General features: G+C 43.7%; 1 protein-coding gene across 2 annotated transcripts; it reads left to right on the plus strand.

Annotated features, from left to right (window-relative positions):
* The first annotated feature begins 5 nt into the window (after positions 1 to 5).
* MYCBP (MYC binding protein) lies at positions 6 to 17,524 on the plus strand. Of its 2 annotated transcripts, none has more exons than XM_074976623.1 (5): positions 6 to 163; positions 281 to 353; positions 12,187 to 12,235; positions 13,357 to 13,486; positions 17,430 to 17,524. In XM_074976623.1, the coding sequence occupies exons 1-5, from the start codon at positions 110 to 112 to the stop codon at positions 17,472 to 17,474; spliced, it is 351 nt and encodes a 116-aa protein (XP_074832724.1). In that variant the 5' UTR covers positions 6 to 109; the 3' UTR covers positions 17,475 to 17,524. The 2 variants fall into 2 exon arrangements, with proteins under 2 accessions (XP_074832724.1, XP_074832723.1); XM_074976622.1 differs by lacking the exons at positions 6 to 163; positions 281 to 353 and adding exons at positions 8,657 to 10,515; positions 11,742 to 11,841.
* The last annotated feature ends 1,315 nt before the right edge of the window (positions 17,525 to 18,839 follow it).

Consider the following 18,839-nt stretch of genomic DNA (forward strand, 5'->3'; position numbering starts at 1 on the left):
AGGCGAAACGGGCAGGACAAGGCGAGACCGCGTACTAGCGTCATCCGTCTCTATGTAACTGAAGAGACGCTGCGTCTTTTGCTCTTCCCCCATAAAAGGCTCGTGGCGCATGCGCTGCTGGTGCAGCGACGAAAGGGGGTCGGTTGGGATGGCGCATTACAAGGTGCGGGGTAGTAGCCTCCTTCTATACCTTACCGACTCCTCTGGGGCTCGTCCCGGCGCCCTTCCATGGGGTTCCCAGTCGGTTACCAGCGCTAACACTATTTCTGCCTTTTTGCAGGCTGCGGACTCCAAGCGGGAGCAGTTCCGCCGCTACCTAGAGAAATCGGGCGTGCTGGACACGCTCACCAAAGGTAAAAGGTCTCGAGCTGCATGGGGAGCTGAGTCCCGAGCTGTGGGGCCTTCTTTAGCCCAGCAAGGCCAGGGGATTCAGCGCACCGTAGCCGCCATTGGGGGCCCGGTGTGTGGAAACCGGAGTCCCGGCTTGTGAGGCGTTGTGTGCGCAAAGCGGAGTTCTCTGGGTGCGTCCTGAGTACTCACCCTGCTTCCGCACTGAATCCTAACGCAAATCCTTAGTGGGCATGCAGGAGCTCGGGGCTGAGTGACTTGCCTAAAATCGCAGCAGCAGGGATAAAACTTCGGTTCTTTAGGGTGTCCCTGAAGGTTTATAACTACGAGATTGTTCCTCTTTTTTTTTTTTTTTTCCTGTGATCTGCACTGTGCCACACACCAACCTGGCCTTTACAACAAAGGAGTTGGCATTCTTGTGTGGAATGGCCTCACTCACTACTCAATTCTGTGTGACTGCCCAGCGAGGTAGAAGTCCTACTTGTTCCTCTGATGTATGTTTAGAGATCAGTCATGTCTGTTTCATGTTGCCTGGATGTAGCAGGGCAGACCTGAGAGCACAGGAGTGAGAGTCTCTTCCTCTCAGTTCCTGTGATCAAAGATGGTGCTTTGCAACCAGTAGAAGAAATTGCAAGAAAAGTCATAAAATCTAGGGCTGGAAGGGACCTCAGGAGGTCATCAAGTCAGCCCCCTGTCTAAAGAAGGCGCAAACCCAACTAAATCATCCCAGTCAGGCCTTTGTCACGCAGGGGCATAAAAACCTGTAGGGATGGAGCTACAACCACCTCTCTAGGTAACATGCATTCCAGTGCTTGACCACTCTCCTGGTAAAGTAGCCTTTCCTAATATCCAGGCTACACCTCCTCTTCTGTAACTTGAGGCCTCATTTTGCCATCTGTCACTACAGAAAACAGCTTCTCTCTATCCTCTTCAGAGCCCTCCCTTTCAGGAAGTTGAAGACTGCTATCAAATTGCTCTGGGTTCTTTTCTGTCAACTAAGTAAGCCCTGTTCAAAGCCTGCATCCCACAGATAGAGCAGGCTGAATTTTGGAAAAAGTTAGCCAACAAGATAGAACATCCTTCCGCTGAGGAGTTTCTTGGCTCTATGGCACTCCCCTTTATAATGCTCTCTGAGTTGTAAATGCATGTCTCTAACATCGAGGCCATCTGGACTTCTAAGTACAGAGGCAATTGAAGTATTGGCTATATGTATTTTTAACATGGGCAAAACAACTTTTTTGTGTTAATTGCTTTCTTGAAAACGGATAAACCATTGGGTAAAACTTTCCAAAAATTTAATTGTGAAACATGTGTAACTGCCCATGGGTGGACTCAAACCTTGGACTTCTGGAGCTCCATGCCTGACCCGCTACAGTTTGAGCTAAAAACTAGTGGGTTGTCAGATAAGGATGTAGAGAAAACTTTGTTCTCTGTATATTTTCTAGGTTACCACTATGTGGGACTGTAAACCACATCCCTAGTTGTATAGATTACATAGGCGCATGGCATGTATGTAAAATTTCAGTCCAAATGATCCAAAAACTGTAAAGTTAAAGGTAACTACAAACAGGGTCTCAATGGACATTACAAAACTTTACCGATATGGTTAACTAGCAGCTCTGGCAATAGTCTATGTTAGAAGTACCCAAATCCCCATGTCTGGATTGGGATGACATTAGACTAAATGGGTATACACACAGAAAATTAGAGGGGTCTGTCCCACGAAAGCTCACCTAACAAACTATTTTGCTGGTCTTTAAAGTGCTACTCGACTGCTTTTTCTTTAGAAAATTAGACCGCTTCAGTAGAAATTCTGAGTTGGTTTTTATACTGCCTTCACCAAGGGCCCTACATGTATAGTTCATGATTTAGAAAGACAAGCAATATACAAAAAATTGGAGACACAAATTTCTGTATACTTCTTAGCTTTGTAATTTCACAAATCTACTTCCTCAGCTGTTCCTCATCCTGTAAAAGATACTTTTGTTTAAAATCAATAATGTCAAAACTAGTCCTGAGGCATTTCCCCTCCCTTGCTAGTGCCTAGTGGAAAGACTAAGCAAATATTGTGGTGCATAGTTAGCACTTTTTTTTTTTTTTTTTGGACTATGCTAATGAAAGTGTAATATGAAATGCTGTGTAAGCATAATTAAGCTTGGAATAAAAATACAGTATTTTATTTCAGGAATAATGTATATAGTTAAAGACAGCATCATAATACATTTTTCACAAGCCGACAATTAAGGTTGCAAATTTAACTATGTAGCCTTAACATTCTTGTTTTGTATGAGGTACATATGCTACTTCAGAAGGTATTATAGAAAATGTCAACTTTCCATTCTTTAATATCGTATTGGAAATTAAAAAAAAAATACTCATTAGATTTATATTTTTTCCCTTTGAATCCAAATGAAAGCAAGTATCCTCTGTTTAACTGCTTTATGAAATGCTGCTATGGCTTGTGGGTCCAGACTAGCCCTTGAAAGGGAGCAGCTGAAGACGCAATAAAAGTACAGGTTGAACTCTCTAGTATGGCAACATTTGTAATTCGGCCTGATGTTAGTTAGCTGTATGACTGCTTATCATGGCTGTGGACAAGTTTCCTGTGGTCCCATAAAATTTGGTTATAGCCACCAGTACTGAATCTCGGTGTTCTCTGCTGTAACTTCTCTCTTAATATCTAAGGTCAGTAAGCAGTTAAAAAGTGTTGGTAATGCTGCTCCAGGTTGAACCTCTCTAATCTGGCATCCTCAGGATGTGGCAGTACTGAACGAGAGAATTTACCAGATCATGGAAGGTTGATATTGACTAGCAGCATTACCAACACCGTCTTTGCTTATTTGTCCCTTAGAAGACATAGGGATAAATTACAACTAATAACAGTGCACAACACTGAAAGCCAGGACTGGTGGCTAGAAACAAACTGCATGGGACCATGGAAAACTTGGCCACACCCACGCTAACTAAAGTCGTTCTGGATTATGGCTGTTGCAAGCCAAGAGTTTTAAGATTAAGGAATTTCAACCAGTAGAAAATATTGACTACCCATTGTTTTGGCAAATTCTCCTGTTTGGCACCATTCAGGTCCTAAGTGTGCCAGATCAGAGTGGTTCAATCTGTATCTCGTTTTGTGGTTTGGTAGGGATAGTCTACCAATGTAGTTGGCTTCAGATGATAGTGAATGCTGTGGAATGGAGGTAAGTTGCGCACACATTCCATCTCTTAACTTAAATGTGGTATGAATGCAAATCTTACTTTTTACTCACTTTTACCACTACACGGTGAATATATATTTTGTGTAGAGGACATTTCATTCCACATGTTCCCTTTTTTAAAAAAAATACAGGTAAGTTTAGCTCAACTTGGTCTCTTTTTTTGGCCACTTTCAGATAGATCTGTGCGCTCTATCTGGTGGAAAAGGATGTAGCTACTCTACATTAAACTCTGGTAGCTAGTGTCCTTGAAGGAAAGTCCAAACTTATGTGAAAACGCATTGGGAATGTCCAAGCTACCAAGATAAGATGGACTGGCTAACTTGGTAATACATTAACTTGATACCTAGGGTCTAGAGTGACCTAGATAATTTGGAGGATTGGGTCAAAAGTAATCTGAAGAGGTTCAGCAAGGATAAGTGCAGAGTCCTGTACTTGGGATGGAAGAATCCCAAGCACTGTTATAGGCTGGGGACTGACTGGTTAAGTAGCAGTGCAGCAGAAAAGGACCTGTGGAATACAGCGGATGAGAAGCTGGATATGAGTCAACAGTGTTCCCACGTAGCCAAGAATGCTAACAGCATGTTTGGGTGCATTAGGAGAAACATTTACAGCAGGTTTAGAGAAATTGCTGTTCCCCTATTCGGCGCTGGTGAGGCCACACCTGGATTATTGTGTCCAGTGCTGGGGCCCTTGAAAGGATGAGGATGCATTGGATCAGGTCCAGTGGAAGGCAGTGAAAATGATTAGGGGGCTGGAGCACATGACCTGAGGAGAGGCTGAGGGACTTAGAGTAATTTAGTTTGCAGAAAAGAAGAGTGAAGGGTGATTTGATAGCAGTCTTCAGCTTCCCGAAAGAGGGCTTTACAGAGGATGGGGAGAGGCCGTCCTCTGTAGCAACGGATGGCAGAACAAGGAGCAGTGATCTGAATTTACTGAGCGGGATGTGTAGGTTGGATATGAGGAAAAGGTATTTCACCAGCAGAGTGGTGAAGCACTGGAATGTGTTGCCTCATATTGGAGTACTGGGGCTGCCCATGACTAAAAGACCGCTCTCACAATGCGGGGGGCCTACTAGAAACACCTGGTCCCAAGTAAATTTGGGGGACAATGAAGAAAAAAACGGGTGGGAGTGAGGGTCAGAGGTTTAAAATAAGGGAACCGGAAGGGGATACCGAGCAGAGGACCCCAGACAGCGCCCACCGCTCCCCAAAGGTGTCCAGGGAGTTGGTGGATGCTGCCCAGAGGAACTCCACTCGGAGTCGTGATCGGAGGGAGGAACAGAAATAGGCCCCACAGTCGCAGGTCGCCCCTTCTGCCAGCCTCCTCTCCCTGGTTTTGTAGATGGCCGTTTTGGCCATGGCCAGGAGGAGGCTGACAAGGAGGTCCCGCTACTTTGTGGGACCGCGGATAGGGTGTGACAAAATAAGGAGATGTGGGGAAAAGTGCAGCCAGAACCTCAAGAGGAGGTTCTGGAGGAGCCGGAAGAGGGGCTGCAGCCTGGTGCACTCAATGTAGATGTGCGCCAGGTTTTCCCTCATGCCGCAAAAGGTGCAGGTATCTGGGATAGGGGTGAACCACGCCAGGTACACGCCCATGCTCACTGCTCCATGGAGGATTCTCCAGCTGATGTCCCCAACGGGCCACGGAACCAAGGTGGAGTAGAGGCTGGCCCACCGAGGCTCCCCACCCTCCGACGGTGTCCTGCCACTTGTGGTCAGGGTGGGACACGAGGGTGGGGAAGTGGAGCATGTGAAGCACGAGTGCGTACAGAAGATGTCTAGGCGCAGTTCGGAAGGGAACCGGCTGCAAGGTATGCAGCTGGGTGAGATGGGGGGGGCGAGCAGGATTGCGAAGCCGGGGGCACACGGAGAGGTCCAGAGGGCTAGGAGTGAGAGGGGGTGGGGCGCACCCTCTCGCAGGACCCGACCGATGTAGATATGAGCAGCGGGTTGCAAGGCGGCCTTCACCTCCTCGAGTACGTGCCGAGGGGAGCGTAGGGTGGAGAGCCCCATGCGCCGGGTGAGCGCCGGGGCCTCCATCCAGTCCCCCTGGTCGTAGTCCAGGAGGTCTCTGACCCTGGTGATTCCACCTAGGACCAACCTCTGGCACACCGCTGGAGACTTCGCCGCCTGCACACGAAGGTGGGGGTTGTGTAGCAGGGGCTCTGTGAGGAGGTCTTCCCCCATGGCGGCCCCTAAGGACCTGGAGGCTGTGAGCAGCCACCAAGTGCGGAGGAGGTCCTGGTAGAAGGCCGGCAGCTCCAAGAGGCCTCGCAGTGGAATGCGTTGCCTACAGAGGTGGCGGAATCTCCATCTCTAGAGGGTTTTAAGTCCTGGCTTGACAAAGTCCTGACTGGGCTGATTTAGTTAGGGTTGATTCTGTGTTAGGTGGAGGTCTAGACTTGATGACCTCCTGAGGTCCCTTCCAGCCCTAGGATTATGTGATAAAGCTATTGTGGTCTCTCTTTGGGGATACTTTAAAAACAAAACCTCCAGTCTAGACATAATGAAACAGATAAGCCATATTGATATGGAAATCTAAGTATGAATTAATCCACTGGAGAACTGGTGGTTTAGGCACTCTTGAGGATCCAGTCCTCAACATGGTCAGCAATGCATACTTCAGAAGTTTGTGCCCTGTAGATGTTCTGGATGCATATCTTCGTTAATTCAGATTCTAGCTACTGAGTACCATACTCTTTGTAACATTGTAAGTGCCCCGGAGATGAGCACAACATACAGATGGGTGATGAAGAAGCCAAGGGTGGGACTGTAAGAGAGCAGCTGCATTCCTGAGATACCATTTAGGATTCTTGCTTCAAAGAGGAATTAATTCATCCTTCCGATTCTGTCTATCGCCTCCCCTCCCCGCTTAAAAGCAGTGTGGTGTTAGAGGAGAACATGGTGTCTTTCAAACTCTGTAAAAGACATTCTGACTTTGGCTACACTAGAGAGCTTACAGCATCACAGCTGTTTTTCTGTAAGGTTTCTAGTGTAGTTGCTCTAAGGGTATGTCTGCACCAGGAGATTAGGTTCTGATTTTTTTTTTTTTTTAATTACTGAAAGCACCCAATTTCGTAAAGTTGGTAGTGTATGTCCCCACAGTGATCATGAAGTCTATAGAATGTGTCCCCAGTAGGATGGGCAGCTTTGATTTTGTTAACAATGCACTGTGGATACAAATCCCAAAGTCCCTTCTACCCCTTGGATTCAGGGTTATCCTTCCAGTGTCTGACAGGACAAAAACAGTGCAGAGGTGGTTCTAGGTAAGTGTTGTCAGCCATTCTTAGTGCACTTATCTCCTCTCCCTCCTGCTTGAAAGCAACAGCAAGCTGTGTTCATGCCCTTTTTTTATTTACTGGCTATCTGTGCAGATGCCATAGCAAGGCTAGCATGGGCACTGTTCAGTTTCAAACTGTTAGGGCCAGCATTCTGAATATCTCATGCATTTTGCTGCATTATGTGCACAGCCAAGACAGTAGCTGCCACAGCAAGGGAGACTGAAAAGGACGTAGACGTGGACGTATGTGGGAACACTGGACTGAAGCCAGCACCTACCAATTGCTTCATTTTGATGTTTTTACAGTGGAATGCCAAATCTGGTCACGTGAAAGAAGCAGGGACTAGGGGACCGCTTATTAAGCGGGTCTGAGACAATCAACAATGGCTACAAAACTTTCACATGCTTGAGGTCCCTTGTGGAATTTTGCCAATTGTTTTCTGCTTTCTGGAAGAGCAGCAGAATGAGGCCTGCTCTGACAGTTCAGAAGCGAGAAGTAAGAGCTCTGTGGAGGATTGCAACACCAGATAGCTACTGAGTCAGTGGGGAATCAATCTGCAGTGAGTAAATCTACAGGGGGGCTGCTGTGATCCAAGTAGTGAAGGCAAGCAATACCCTTTGTCTATGAAAGACAGTTACTCTGGGTAATGTGCAGGGCATAGTGAATGGTTTGGTTGTGGATGGGGTTAACTGCAGTGGGGCAATAGATGGAATGAACACTCGTTCCTACCTTGGCATATGACCACTCTGCCACAGAGTACATAAACTACAAGGGGTACTACCTGATGGTATTGCAGGTGCTGGTGGATTACAAGTGTCACATCACCAACATCAACATGGGATGGTTAGGAAAGGTTTGTGCTGCATGCATCTTTAGGATCTCATGTCTGCTCAGAAAGCTGCAGGTTACAACTGTCTTCCCAGAATAGGAAATTACCATTGGAGATATAGTGATGTCAGTACTGACCCTTGGAGATCAAGCCTACCCCTTGCTCCTGTGGCTTGTGAAACCATACCCAGGCAGCCTGGACCATAATATCAATGCCAACTGTAGGCTAAGGAAGTACAGAATAGTAGTAAATACACATCTGGCTATGCCAGGTTCAGGAGCAACATTTCCCTTCCTGGTGGCAATGTGTCATGTGCTCCATTATATCTGTGACAGCTGGGAAAATTCAAGATGGAGGGTCCAGGTAGATTGCATGGCTGCTAATTATGAACATCCAGACAACACAGCAATAGTGAGAGCACATCAAGGGGCACTGCAAATCAGAGACGTTTTGAAAGATAGTGTTGTGAATGACCAGGTGGCGAAGTGATAGTCATGTCCAGGGGTCAGGAGCCACTTGCAGTTCTGGAGGCTGCTGCCACTTAAACAGTGTCCTCAGTTAAAATGGAATTTAGAGTTTTTGTTTAAGTGGCAGTAGCCTCCAGAGCCACTGGGCAGTCAGCTGTGGTGGGAGGAAGCCAGCAGGGCAGGGAGCCACCTGCATGCTCCATGTGGGGAAAGTCAGCCTGCAGGAGAGCTTAGGGGAGGGGCATTCGAGCCTGACCCTTCCAGGGATGCACAGATGCACTGAGAAGGAGGTGGCCAGGAAGGGGATGGGGAGGCAGTGGCCATGGAGGAGCAGTAGCAGTGCATGGAGCTTGTTGGCTGAGGCAGGTAAAACCTGGGAATGGTTGGGGGGGGGGTGTGTGGTTTGGGGTTGAGAGGGGTTAAACCTGGGGATATGGGGGTGGGTTGGAGGGAGTGTTGAGGCCCATAAAGCTGGGAGATGGAGGGTGACAACTTTCTGACTGACATCAATCGTTGTGTGAGCTGCTCTTAAAATAGGAGTGACAAAAAGTATGGTTTGACATTATTTATTAAGGCCTGTTTTGTATTCACACACACTGTGGCTCTTGAACTACTGATTTTGTAACCTAATTTGAAAAAAATGGCTCTTCTTGCTGTTTTGGTTGCAAACCCCTGGTCGTATCTTGCCTGCTAATGAGGTGTCCCTGTATTATGCATGCTGGCTTGTAAACCCTGTAAACTATCCCTTCCTCCCCCACCAGCACGATGCAACTAAAAAGATACCATTTAGAATGTAATCATTTTTATTTAGTGAACAAAAGGAGGCACCCAGTAATGGAGTTCGGGGCAGGAGCTTCAAAGGGGGTTGAGCAAGGGCACGAGGTGTTCTGCAATCACAGGAGTGTGAATGTCTGTCTTCTGTTCTTGGAGGCATCTAAGGAGGATTGATTGGAAAGTTGCCCTTGACTCGCCTCGCCTCACACATTCTAGGGTGCCTGGGAGAGGAGGCTATGGAATGTGGTGAGGAGTGCATGTGGTTGAGCATGGGCTGGAGGGGGCTCTGTTCCTCTACCAGCCACTTCAGCAGCTCTATTTGCTGCCCCATGAGCCACATCATCTCCTGGGCCTGAGCTTCATGTTCCTTATGTACTGTCGTTTTCTCATCATCTATCCTCCTCAGCTGTAGTGTTGTTCTCCTCCATACGGTTGAATGTGCCCTGTCCAGGAAGGCGCATTGCATGTGCTGAAGACATGTCTTTCTCATCCATTTTCTTATTTGGATCTGTCCTAGTCTAAGAGCTGGAGGTGCTGGGGGGGTAGGAAGGTTGAAAAGAGTAATCCAGTAACCAAGTAACTGCCAAAATATCTGTCAGTTACTCAGTTAACCACCTCCCCACCCTGTGGCTTTTCATTTAAAAGGCAGAGGCTCCATGCAGGCTGGCTCAGCTTAAATGCAGAGCGGCAGCAGGGGAAACTCCTATCCCTGCTTGTGCTGGGATCAGGCAGGCTGAGCTGCTGCTCATTGGCTAGTCATGTAACTGAATACTCTGACATGCATACTGCGGGAGTGGTAAAAAGGCTCAGTATTGTGCCTGCTTTAACTAAAAAGTAAAAGACAGACATTTTGAGAGATTCCTGAAGTTACCTTCTGCGTTCTTGAATGTAAAAGCATCTGTGGAAAAACAATAAGTATGTGTACAAAGACAAAGCTATGCTTTTATCTAACAGCTATGAAGTAGTTACAACACTGAGATCTTAAGGGAGCTGCTTGACTCATTTGCTGCCAGTCATGGGAGGGAATGGATGGGAGCATGCTCTGGAACCATGTGCAGGACAGTGGATGCAAAAAGCCAGTCCTGTAGTTGTGCAAGCCTCTGCCATCGTAAAAGGTGGGGGAATACATGGCGCAGTGGGGAGATGGGGCTCTGGTGCTCCCTGTGTGCTTCTCCCTTGGCTGGGACAGTGTAGCGTTACAGTCCCACAGGAGCCTAGGGATCAGAAGAAAGGGGAGGCCGGGCGTGGCAGTGGGGGCTTGTGCTCTGGCAGTTGCCACCTACTCCCCTTAGTTGTGCCAGTGCAGCTTTACCCTTCCCATAGGGGCCTGGGCAATAGGGATGGATTACCTGAGTGATATCGGTTTTATCTAGCTTCTCCTGCTTCATCTAGGTTGCCATGCATGATATCAGCCTTCTCCAAATTTTACACAATAAGGAGCAGGTGCTGACTGAATGTGGCCAGAAGAACTAGGGGGTCACCAAATGAAATTAATGGGTAACAGGCTTAAAACTAAAAAGTATATTTTTCTTCATGCAGCACATGGCAGGCCTACGGAACTCCTTGCCTGAGGATGTTGTGAAGACCAAGACTTTTAACAGGGTTCAAAAAAGAACTAGATAAATTCATGGTGTATCCTTTCTACCATGCCCTTGGCATAAATGTCAGCATTTCTTTTGCTGCTTTGTAGTTCTGCCAGCACATGTTTTTAAGATGTAATATAGCCATAGCCTCAGATTATCTTCATTACAAAATAAATCATAGATATGTTACGAAGCAATTGCTTCAGTGAAAGGAAATGTATGTGTTCTGGAAAATTTCTTAAATAACTATTAATTTGATCAGTCTTTGGAACAATATAACTTTTGAAAGTCAATGCTCCTTGTAGTAGCGGTGGTTCTCCCCCCGCCCCCCCAAAGTTAGTGTAAATTTTTAGGGCTTGTCTATATTACCACCTTCCTTCGAAGGAAGGATGATAATTAGAGTGTTGGGAGTTCACTAATGAAGTGCTGCCGTGCATAGGCAAAACTTCATTAAGCAAATTTCCCCCCGTGGCAACTTCAAAGTTTTAAACTTCAAAGTACTGCTGGTACTTCAAAGTGCTGGGGCAACTTCGAAGTCCCCTTACTCCTTTAAAACTTCGAAGTTGCTGCAGGGAGGAATTTGCGTAATGAAGTGCTGCCTATGCATGGCAGCACTTCGTTAGTAAACTCCCAACACCCTAATTACCATCCTTCCTTCAAAGGAAGGTGGTAATGTAGACAAGCCCTTAGCTTTATGGTTCAGTGAAGAATTGTTGAGAAAGGCCTTTTGAGAATAATAATAGCTATACTAGAAGACTTTCCTGGTATAGCTCAGGCCCTTCAGAGCAGGAAGCTGGCAGTGTGAGGGGTGCAGGAGTCAGGGCAGGGGTTGTGTGCAGATGTGCGGTGAGGGAGGGACATTGCCTGTACCGGTGAGGACAGCACTGCAGCTGCCAGCTCCTGGTGGGGCAGAGAGACTGGGGTGTTTGGCCTGGGATGCTGGCTCCTGAAGTGGGGTGAGGGTGGAATGGCAGGGTTGCAGTATGTAGCCCCAGCTGGTGGTGGGGCTGTTTCGCAGGGGCAGGTCTGCGCAAGCTGGCTGGACCAAACCCGTTACTCCAAGTCTGTAGCTGAGGGCTGGTGGGGAGAGATTTGGGGCAGCAGGGCTACCTACCTGGGCCTTTGGCAGCCAACATACAGAGCCCTGGCCCCAGCTGACAACTCTTCTTGCTATGGCAGTCTCCCATTAGTCACTCTGGAGTACAACTGTCTATCCTATCTGCTCTCTCCCTTTCTGTGTTACAGAAAACAGTTCAATTCCAGGCATGCTGCACTTACTCAGCACAACCAAACCCTGACCTTGCAATAAATTTGGATAAGAGGAAGCTGCATAACACATTTGGAGGTCCTGTCTTTTACCATTTAGGAAGAATTATTGACAAAATGGACTCATGGACAGACAGATGCGCAGACTGTCTAAAATAAATATAAACTGTTGTCAAAGCTTGTATTAGAGGCACATGAATCTCTCAGTAATATTCTGTATAATCACTAATGCACGTTCATGGTCCCTACTTCAATTAAAATAAGATAGCTTTGTGTTTTTTAATCTTTTTGTATTCTAAAGGTGATGTTTTGCTAATTTGGAAGTAGTCTGTTTTATGTATTAACTTTGATTCCTGGTGTATGTGTCAAATTGAACGGTTTGGGATATTTCTCCTTTCAGCTGTTGTATGCTTTTTATTTACAGTATTGGTAGCCCTTTATGAAGAGCCAGAGAAACCGAACAGTGCACTAGAGTATCCTTTTTCATCCTTTTGTGAATCAATTTCAGACAACTGTGAGGTAAAAGATTGGTGCGGAGCTAGTCTACAGAAACTAAGCCACTCCACACTGGGTAGGGAAAAATGGAAGAAAATAGTGAGCGAGGCATCAGACACCAACAGGCGCTGAGCCCACGGTTGTTGATGATGATGATAGTCCAAAGAAGATGTTTGTCTATATAATATGTTTGAATAAACAAAATATTATTTCCTTATTAAATAAGACCAGCAGAAGTTTTTGGGAAATGGTAGTCAGTCAAGCAAGTACCATAGAGAACTAGAAATTTAACATATTACCAGCAAGCCTGATGCTTTTTCGGGGGGGGGGGGGGGTGTTATTGGCAGTGACCAACATTGAAGAGTTTTTTTTGCCGCCTTTTCAGCATTGCACATTTTGATAAGGCTCTTTTTTACATAGGAATTCCTGTGGTGTATTGCTTAGTTTGGAACGCTGTATTTTGTGTAACTGTTAAAATATTTAGTGCTCACAAATCCAGGTATTATTAATAATGCCAGGCTTCCTCTTTGACCACCTGCCTTGGTGACTTATGAGGGTTTGTTATACAAGTATCTGCTATCTAAAATTTTCTACTTTACAGTTTTAGTATTTCCTTGCTCTTAAGTAATGGAAGAGGGTAAAAAGAGCATCTTTTAGCTTTCTTTTTATCATAACAATCATCTTCACAATCTTTCCCCTTTTCAGATTAAGTAAACCTTGCTGTTCTCGTTTATTGTGTTTTAAAGGGCCTGCAAATAAGTGTTGTCACCTCAGGAAAAAAAAATTCTGATGTTTTGGCTTTTTTCTTAAGTTGCATATCTGGTGTATATTGTCAGACTGTTATGTCTACTAAATTTCCATTGACTGAAGTCAGAATTCAGTTTCACAGACCAATAGCAATATACTTCTTTTTCTAAAGTATTTTGGGACTTTTTAGGCTGAAAGATGTAAATAAATGTACATAATTATTCTTTTACTAAATTATAATTAACCTCACAGTGGTATTGGGTAAACAGATGAGCTCTAGGCAAAACTGCCAGTATTGTAGCCTGAATGTGAATAAACTATAATTTTAAGTTAAATGCTTAACTTTTAGTAGCTTTCTGAAGCATCACATAGGAGCTGCAGCTCCAGAAAATCCAGAAGTAGAGGCCCTCCGCCTGGAAGTGGCAGAGATGAAAGAAAAATATGAAGCGGTGTTGGAAGAAAACAAAAAACTAAAATCTAAGGTAAAGAGACTATACTGCAATGGAGACTTTATATTCTTATAATATAAATGAAGACAAATACAGTGGTATTGTTTGAATAGTCACGAGTCATCAGTGATAATGCATGTGTGTTCTGGGATTTGCACGAAGTGACAATTTTTTTGATAGCAGGCATATGTTCACTCAATTAAAAACACCTTTCATAGTTTTGATATGATTTAACCACTTATTGTCTCTTCCTTAACACTCTTGAAAAGGTACTAAACTCAAGTAAAACTTGCATGGAAACTGGAGACTTAACCCGATCCATTTTATAAAAAAAAAAAAAAAAAAAAAGTTGACTACATGAGTAACATACTTCTTCATATTTGTAAGGTCATATCTATAGTGCCACTTTACTGTGCTGCAACTTCCTTGCTCCGGGGTATGAAAAACACCACTTAAAGGTTGGCAAATTACAGTGCTGTAAAGCACAAGCTTAAGCAGGCTCCCAGCTTTGTGGATTATGCCTATTGTTTGTGGTTTAAACAGTAGGGAGCTGTGTGGGGGTTCCCCCCCCATCCCCTTTCCTCTAAGTAGGAGAAATGGGTGGGACAGGAGTTTGAAACATCAAGATAGTGGTTCATATATATATATATATATATATATATATATATATATATATATATAAAAGCACTTTCCATCTCATTTAAAAAAACTGTAATGTTACTGGCTTTATGTGTGTAAATCACATTTATATACTAAGTTTTTACGTTCTGCATACTTATTTTCTTATACTTGCTGAAAGGGTGTTTTGTTTTGTTTTGTTTTTTTTCCTTTTAATATAAACATAACTGAAAATTCCATTGGTTTGGATTTTATTAGGGAGGCAGCGGGAGGTGGGGCTGGCTAATTGCGTGGTTGAAAAGGCGGTCTGGCATAAAAAGTTTGCTCACCTGTGCAGTAGATTACAGCCTTTCTAATGTTATCTTTTTATAAAATATCTTGCATGAATCGTGTTCTAGTTATGGCATAATTGTAAGCATGTTCCCATAAAGAATATGGAATCGCTCATCACACAATGGATTTATATAGTGCAGTTATATTTTCTGTTTCCTTTCTTAATGGTTCTGAGTGTTTAGCTCTCTGCCCCACCCCCCCACCCCATGCCGTTGTTGTACATTGAACTATAGTTTCAGAGACTAATACACAATGGCTGCGTCTACAATGGAGGGTTTTGCAGACAAAACTGGGGTTTTCTCAACAAAACTTGCAGAGTGTCTACACACAATGTGTCTTGTTGACAGAAACCATCCAACAAAAAAGCAGTGTAGATATTCTGGGACCATTTTATCAACTGAGTGGATCAAAAGATTGATCCACAATCTGACAACAGAAGCTTTTGTCAGGACATCTCTTCTGACAGTAACTTCTGTTGCCTAAGTTAGAAGCATCAGACATAGCCAGTGACTTGTGTGGCGGCAGCAGCAAATTTACATCCCATGTTGTTTGTATGTATTATAGGGATTGTTTTCCTATGTGCATTACTTATCAGCACTCATGTCTGCCATTTTGTTTTCAATTTAGCCAGTTTTGTGAAAGGCCTTTGTAACGCTTCCGTCACTTCAGACTTGATTATTGTGTCGTTTTGTATTATGTGCTGACTTTGGTGCCTCACTTTTTTTTTAATATACTGCTTTTTCCCAGTCATGGGTGAATGTTGAACAACTGTGGCTTCAGTACTTATCACTGGAGGGGAGAGGGGATATAACACTACTATTTACCTCACTCCATTCTGCAATCTAGCCATTTATTCCTTCATTTTCTTTTAACCAGTTGTTTTGATCCATGAGAGGGTTTTTCCTCTTATCCCATGACTGCTTAGTTTGCTTAAGAGTCTTTGGTAAGGGGCTTTGGGAAAGCTTTCTGAAAGTGCAAGTATATTATATCCACTTGATCACCCTTGTCCTCATTTGCTGTACAGAAAAAAGGATGTAAGTAATTGATTTGAACATTCAGGTGAGTCAAGCAGTCATGCTTATCTAAATGGTCCTGGCTTGAATTAAAATGGAAATGCTTCCATGATCCCCATACAGTCAAATTTTTCATTATATCTTGGGGGCATTCTTATCACAGCTGACTTAAAATGGGAGTAGTTTCACTTTGGCAGAAGCATGGATTTTCCTAGGAAAGTGGTCTGAGGACTGATAAACATTAGCATGTGGGCCAGAGTTACAAAGGTTTGAAATATAGGTGACAAATCTGAAAAGATGGAAGAGTCTGCCCTTGGGCAGTAACAAAATTTATTGGCCTATATTGGGGATGATGCAGAGCACCATTAGGGTCATCAGGTTTTTTGCCCTCATTTACTTGTATTGCTTCTCCTGCTGTGTATCTGAATCTTTTTCTTCTTATTGATTATAACTTTTTCCCCTTTCCCTCTCTTCTCCCCTTCTGGCTTCTCTTTATGCATTTCACCTCTTTTGTTCCATCTGTCCTTTTGACATTTGTGTCTATTCCCTTTAGTCTTTTGAGTTTCTGAAAGGCAGCAGAACACCTTTGCATGAGAGGACTGAGGAGCAAAGTTGTTCTCATCAGCTTCCTTCATTAGCTCTTTGCATGCAGAGGATTAAAGAGGAAATGCTTATTTTCCCTTTTCCATTAAGTACAGGGGCAATTTTAAGTAACTAGCAAGTGTCCTTATGTAAAGACACCTCTACTTGAAAAAGATACTAATTTGATTCTGTTTTTATTGTGGGTAGCAGAACAGTACATGCAAATAACTTGATTAAGATACACTCATGCAGAGTAGAGGTATTATTTTGTAGTTACCTTGGTGTGCAAAAACCATGGAAAATTTGTTTCAACAGCTGATAAATTAAATTTAACATTGTAAATACTAGATTAGAAATTCCTGACCTGATCAAAATATTAATCCATAAACTGGAAACATTTAAAATGCAAAATGAAAACCAAGTGGCAGATTTCAGATATCCTAATACCAACTTTCATAATGTTCCATACAGGTTGAACCTCTAATACAGCACAGTCTCCAGCAAAATCCATTGAGTGTGATTTTAGTTGGCCAGATGTCAACTTGTCATGGTCATGGCCAAGTTTCCTATGGTCTTATAAAATTTATGGCTATCAGTCATGAATGTCAGTGTTCTGTACTATTATTTAGCTGTAATTTTATTCCTAAATGTTTTCTAAGAGCCCAGTAACCTTGGGGAAGCATTGGTAACACTGCTAGACAATATTGACTTCCTATGGTTCAGCTAATTTGCCCGTTTTGGCATGGATCAGGTCCTGAGGGTGTTGAACTAGAGAGATTCAACCTGTAATCCTGGGATTCTTTTCAAAGGCCCTGGTGAAATCTATTTGGTCGTCAGCAGCTTCACTTTTATTTTTGTACCTGTAACTTTGTCCTGTATTTTAAACTTTATCCCTTAGAATAGTCTCATGAATAGCTAATACCAATTATGGTGGTAACAGGCCATTTTACTTCAGTATATTTCAATACAGCATACAAGAATGTAGAGTACTCGTTCTGTCTAATACTGGTTCATGAATACCTAGTATGAGACACACTGTAAAAAAAATCTCTATTTCTAAAGTAAGAAATACTTGTTCATGGAAAAACTGTCCAAAGCTTTTCATGAGTCTTATGTGCTGAAATCTCCTGATCTCAAAAGTCACTTTAGAACTTCTGAAAATTCTGACCCACACCTTTTTAAAAGCCTTTTTTATAGCTACAGTTTTTGCAAAATATGTTGTGCACTCCCTCATTTAAAAATGGTTTATTGGGCATGTTGGTAGTATTTTAAAACATCAGCTTCCATATTCAGTATCAAATTAGGGTGTTTTAGAGCAAGCTTTATTCTAAAAAAAACTTCCTCCTTTCTCTTATTGGGATAAAGTATGCCTTCAGTGGTTTTTAAATTAAACATTCTATAACTAACAATCTTTGTTTTTAATTCCACAGCTCTCTCAGTATGAACCACATCCAGAAGAGAAGCGTGGTGAATAAGAAAAGTTTCATCTTCTAGTTACTTAACTGAATAAAGGGCTCCATTGGAAGTTTATTGTCTTGATTTTTCTGGATAGAAATATCTTCAAATATTCCATGTCTCATTGGTAATCATTTTATAGCCACATGAATTGCTTAAGGAGATTGTGGAGAGAGAAACACCACCTTGATTGTCTTCAGAAGTGAGGAACCTCTGCAGTGCTTACTGCAGCTATGCTGCTTCCCCCAGATCCTCTTGTCAGGAGCAGCTAACTCCCATGTCCACTGGGAGCTGTGGGGATCTGTGTGTGTGAATGCTCAGGTAAACAAACTGTCTAGTAGCTCACCAGTGGCTAATCATAGGCAGCTTGGGGCCTGGAGGCTCTTATTTCACACTCTGGCCATAAAAGTAAGGGAATGAACTAGGTGCTCTTTCAACAGCCTATCCAGCTGTACAATTTTGTGAAAACAGGATTCATAATTCTTAACTTTATCTGCAGCCATTCTTCTGGAGAGTTCAAAAACTTCTGCCTTGTGCAGGGATAAAGTTGTGCTGTGAGTGGTGGCATGTTCTGAAAGGTATAACCCTACCTGACTGAACTATAGTGAATACTTTCAGTAGCAAGATTAAGTTAAATTGTAGTAAGACTAAATATTGCTTTTCATATTAATTGAAAGGTGAATACACTGCACATGTATAAATAGCAAGTAATCCATATTCACATGATTAATAAACTACTTGCTAAGGGACACAAAGTGAGGAATGTATGAAGCAAAGGATGTAAGTGCTGGCCATCTTCAGGACTAACACCTGTTTTACTATATGTTCTGTTGCTTTTTGAGAGTCTGACAAGTGATTTTAGAGTGGCAGTTGATAAGGATAAGGTTTACCCTTTCCCTCTACGCTTGTCTTTAAAAACTGTGTTATAGCCTAAAGTATCAGTGAATTGGTCCAGTATCAGAACCAGGCTGGTGCAGATTTAAACATTCATCTTCAATATAGTGCTGTTGCCTTTGTGAGTGTGCTAGGGGCTGGGGCAGCATGAATTTGGGTTTCTGGAAAGAGAGGGGCTGGAGTAGTAGACTCCTGGCCATTCCTAGCTCCTAGAAGGAACATGGGGTGGGGGGTAGGAGCCTCAGGACTGACAGCAATTTGAAGGGTGCGGGCTTCACCTTCTGCAGGGTTGAGCCCTTCTGAATGGGTAGGTCATTGAGAGGAGCAAAACAGGTAGCGCTGTTTAGAGCATTGCTGGAGGAGGCAGGGGAGCTTAAAGCACTGTGGCAGCAGTGCTTTTATGTTGGCCCTGTACAGCTGCTGCTCTCCTGTATGTGACCCTGGGCATCTTTCACCTATGTTTTAACTCATGTAAATTCCAGGGTAATCCT

Source organism: Carettochelys insculpta, chromosome 24 (assembly GCF_033958435.1).
Source record: "Carettochelys insculpta isolate YL-2023 chromosome 24, ASM3395843v1, whole genome shotgun sequence".
NCBI lineage: Eukaryota > Metazoa > Chordata > Testudines > Carettochelyidae > Carettochelys > Carettochelys insculpta.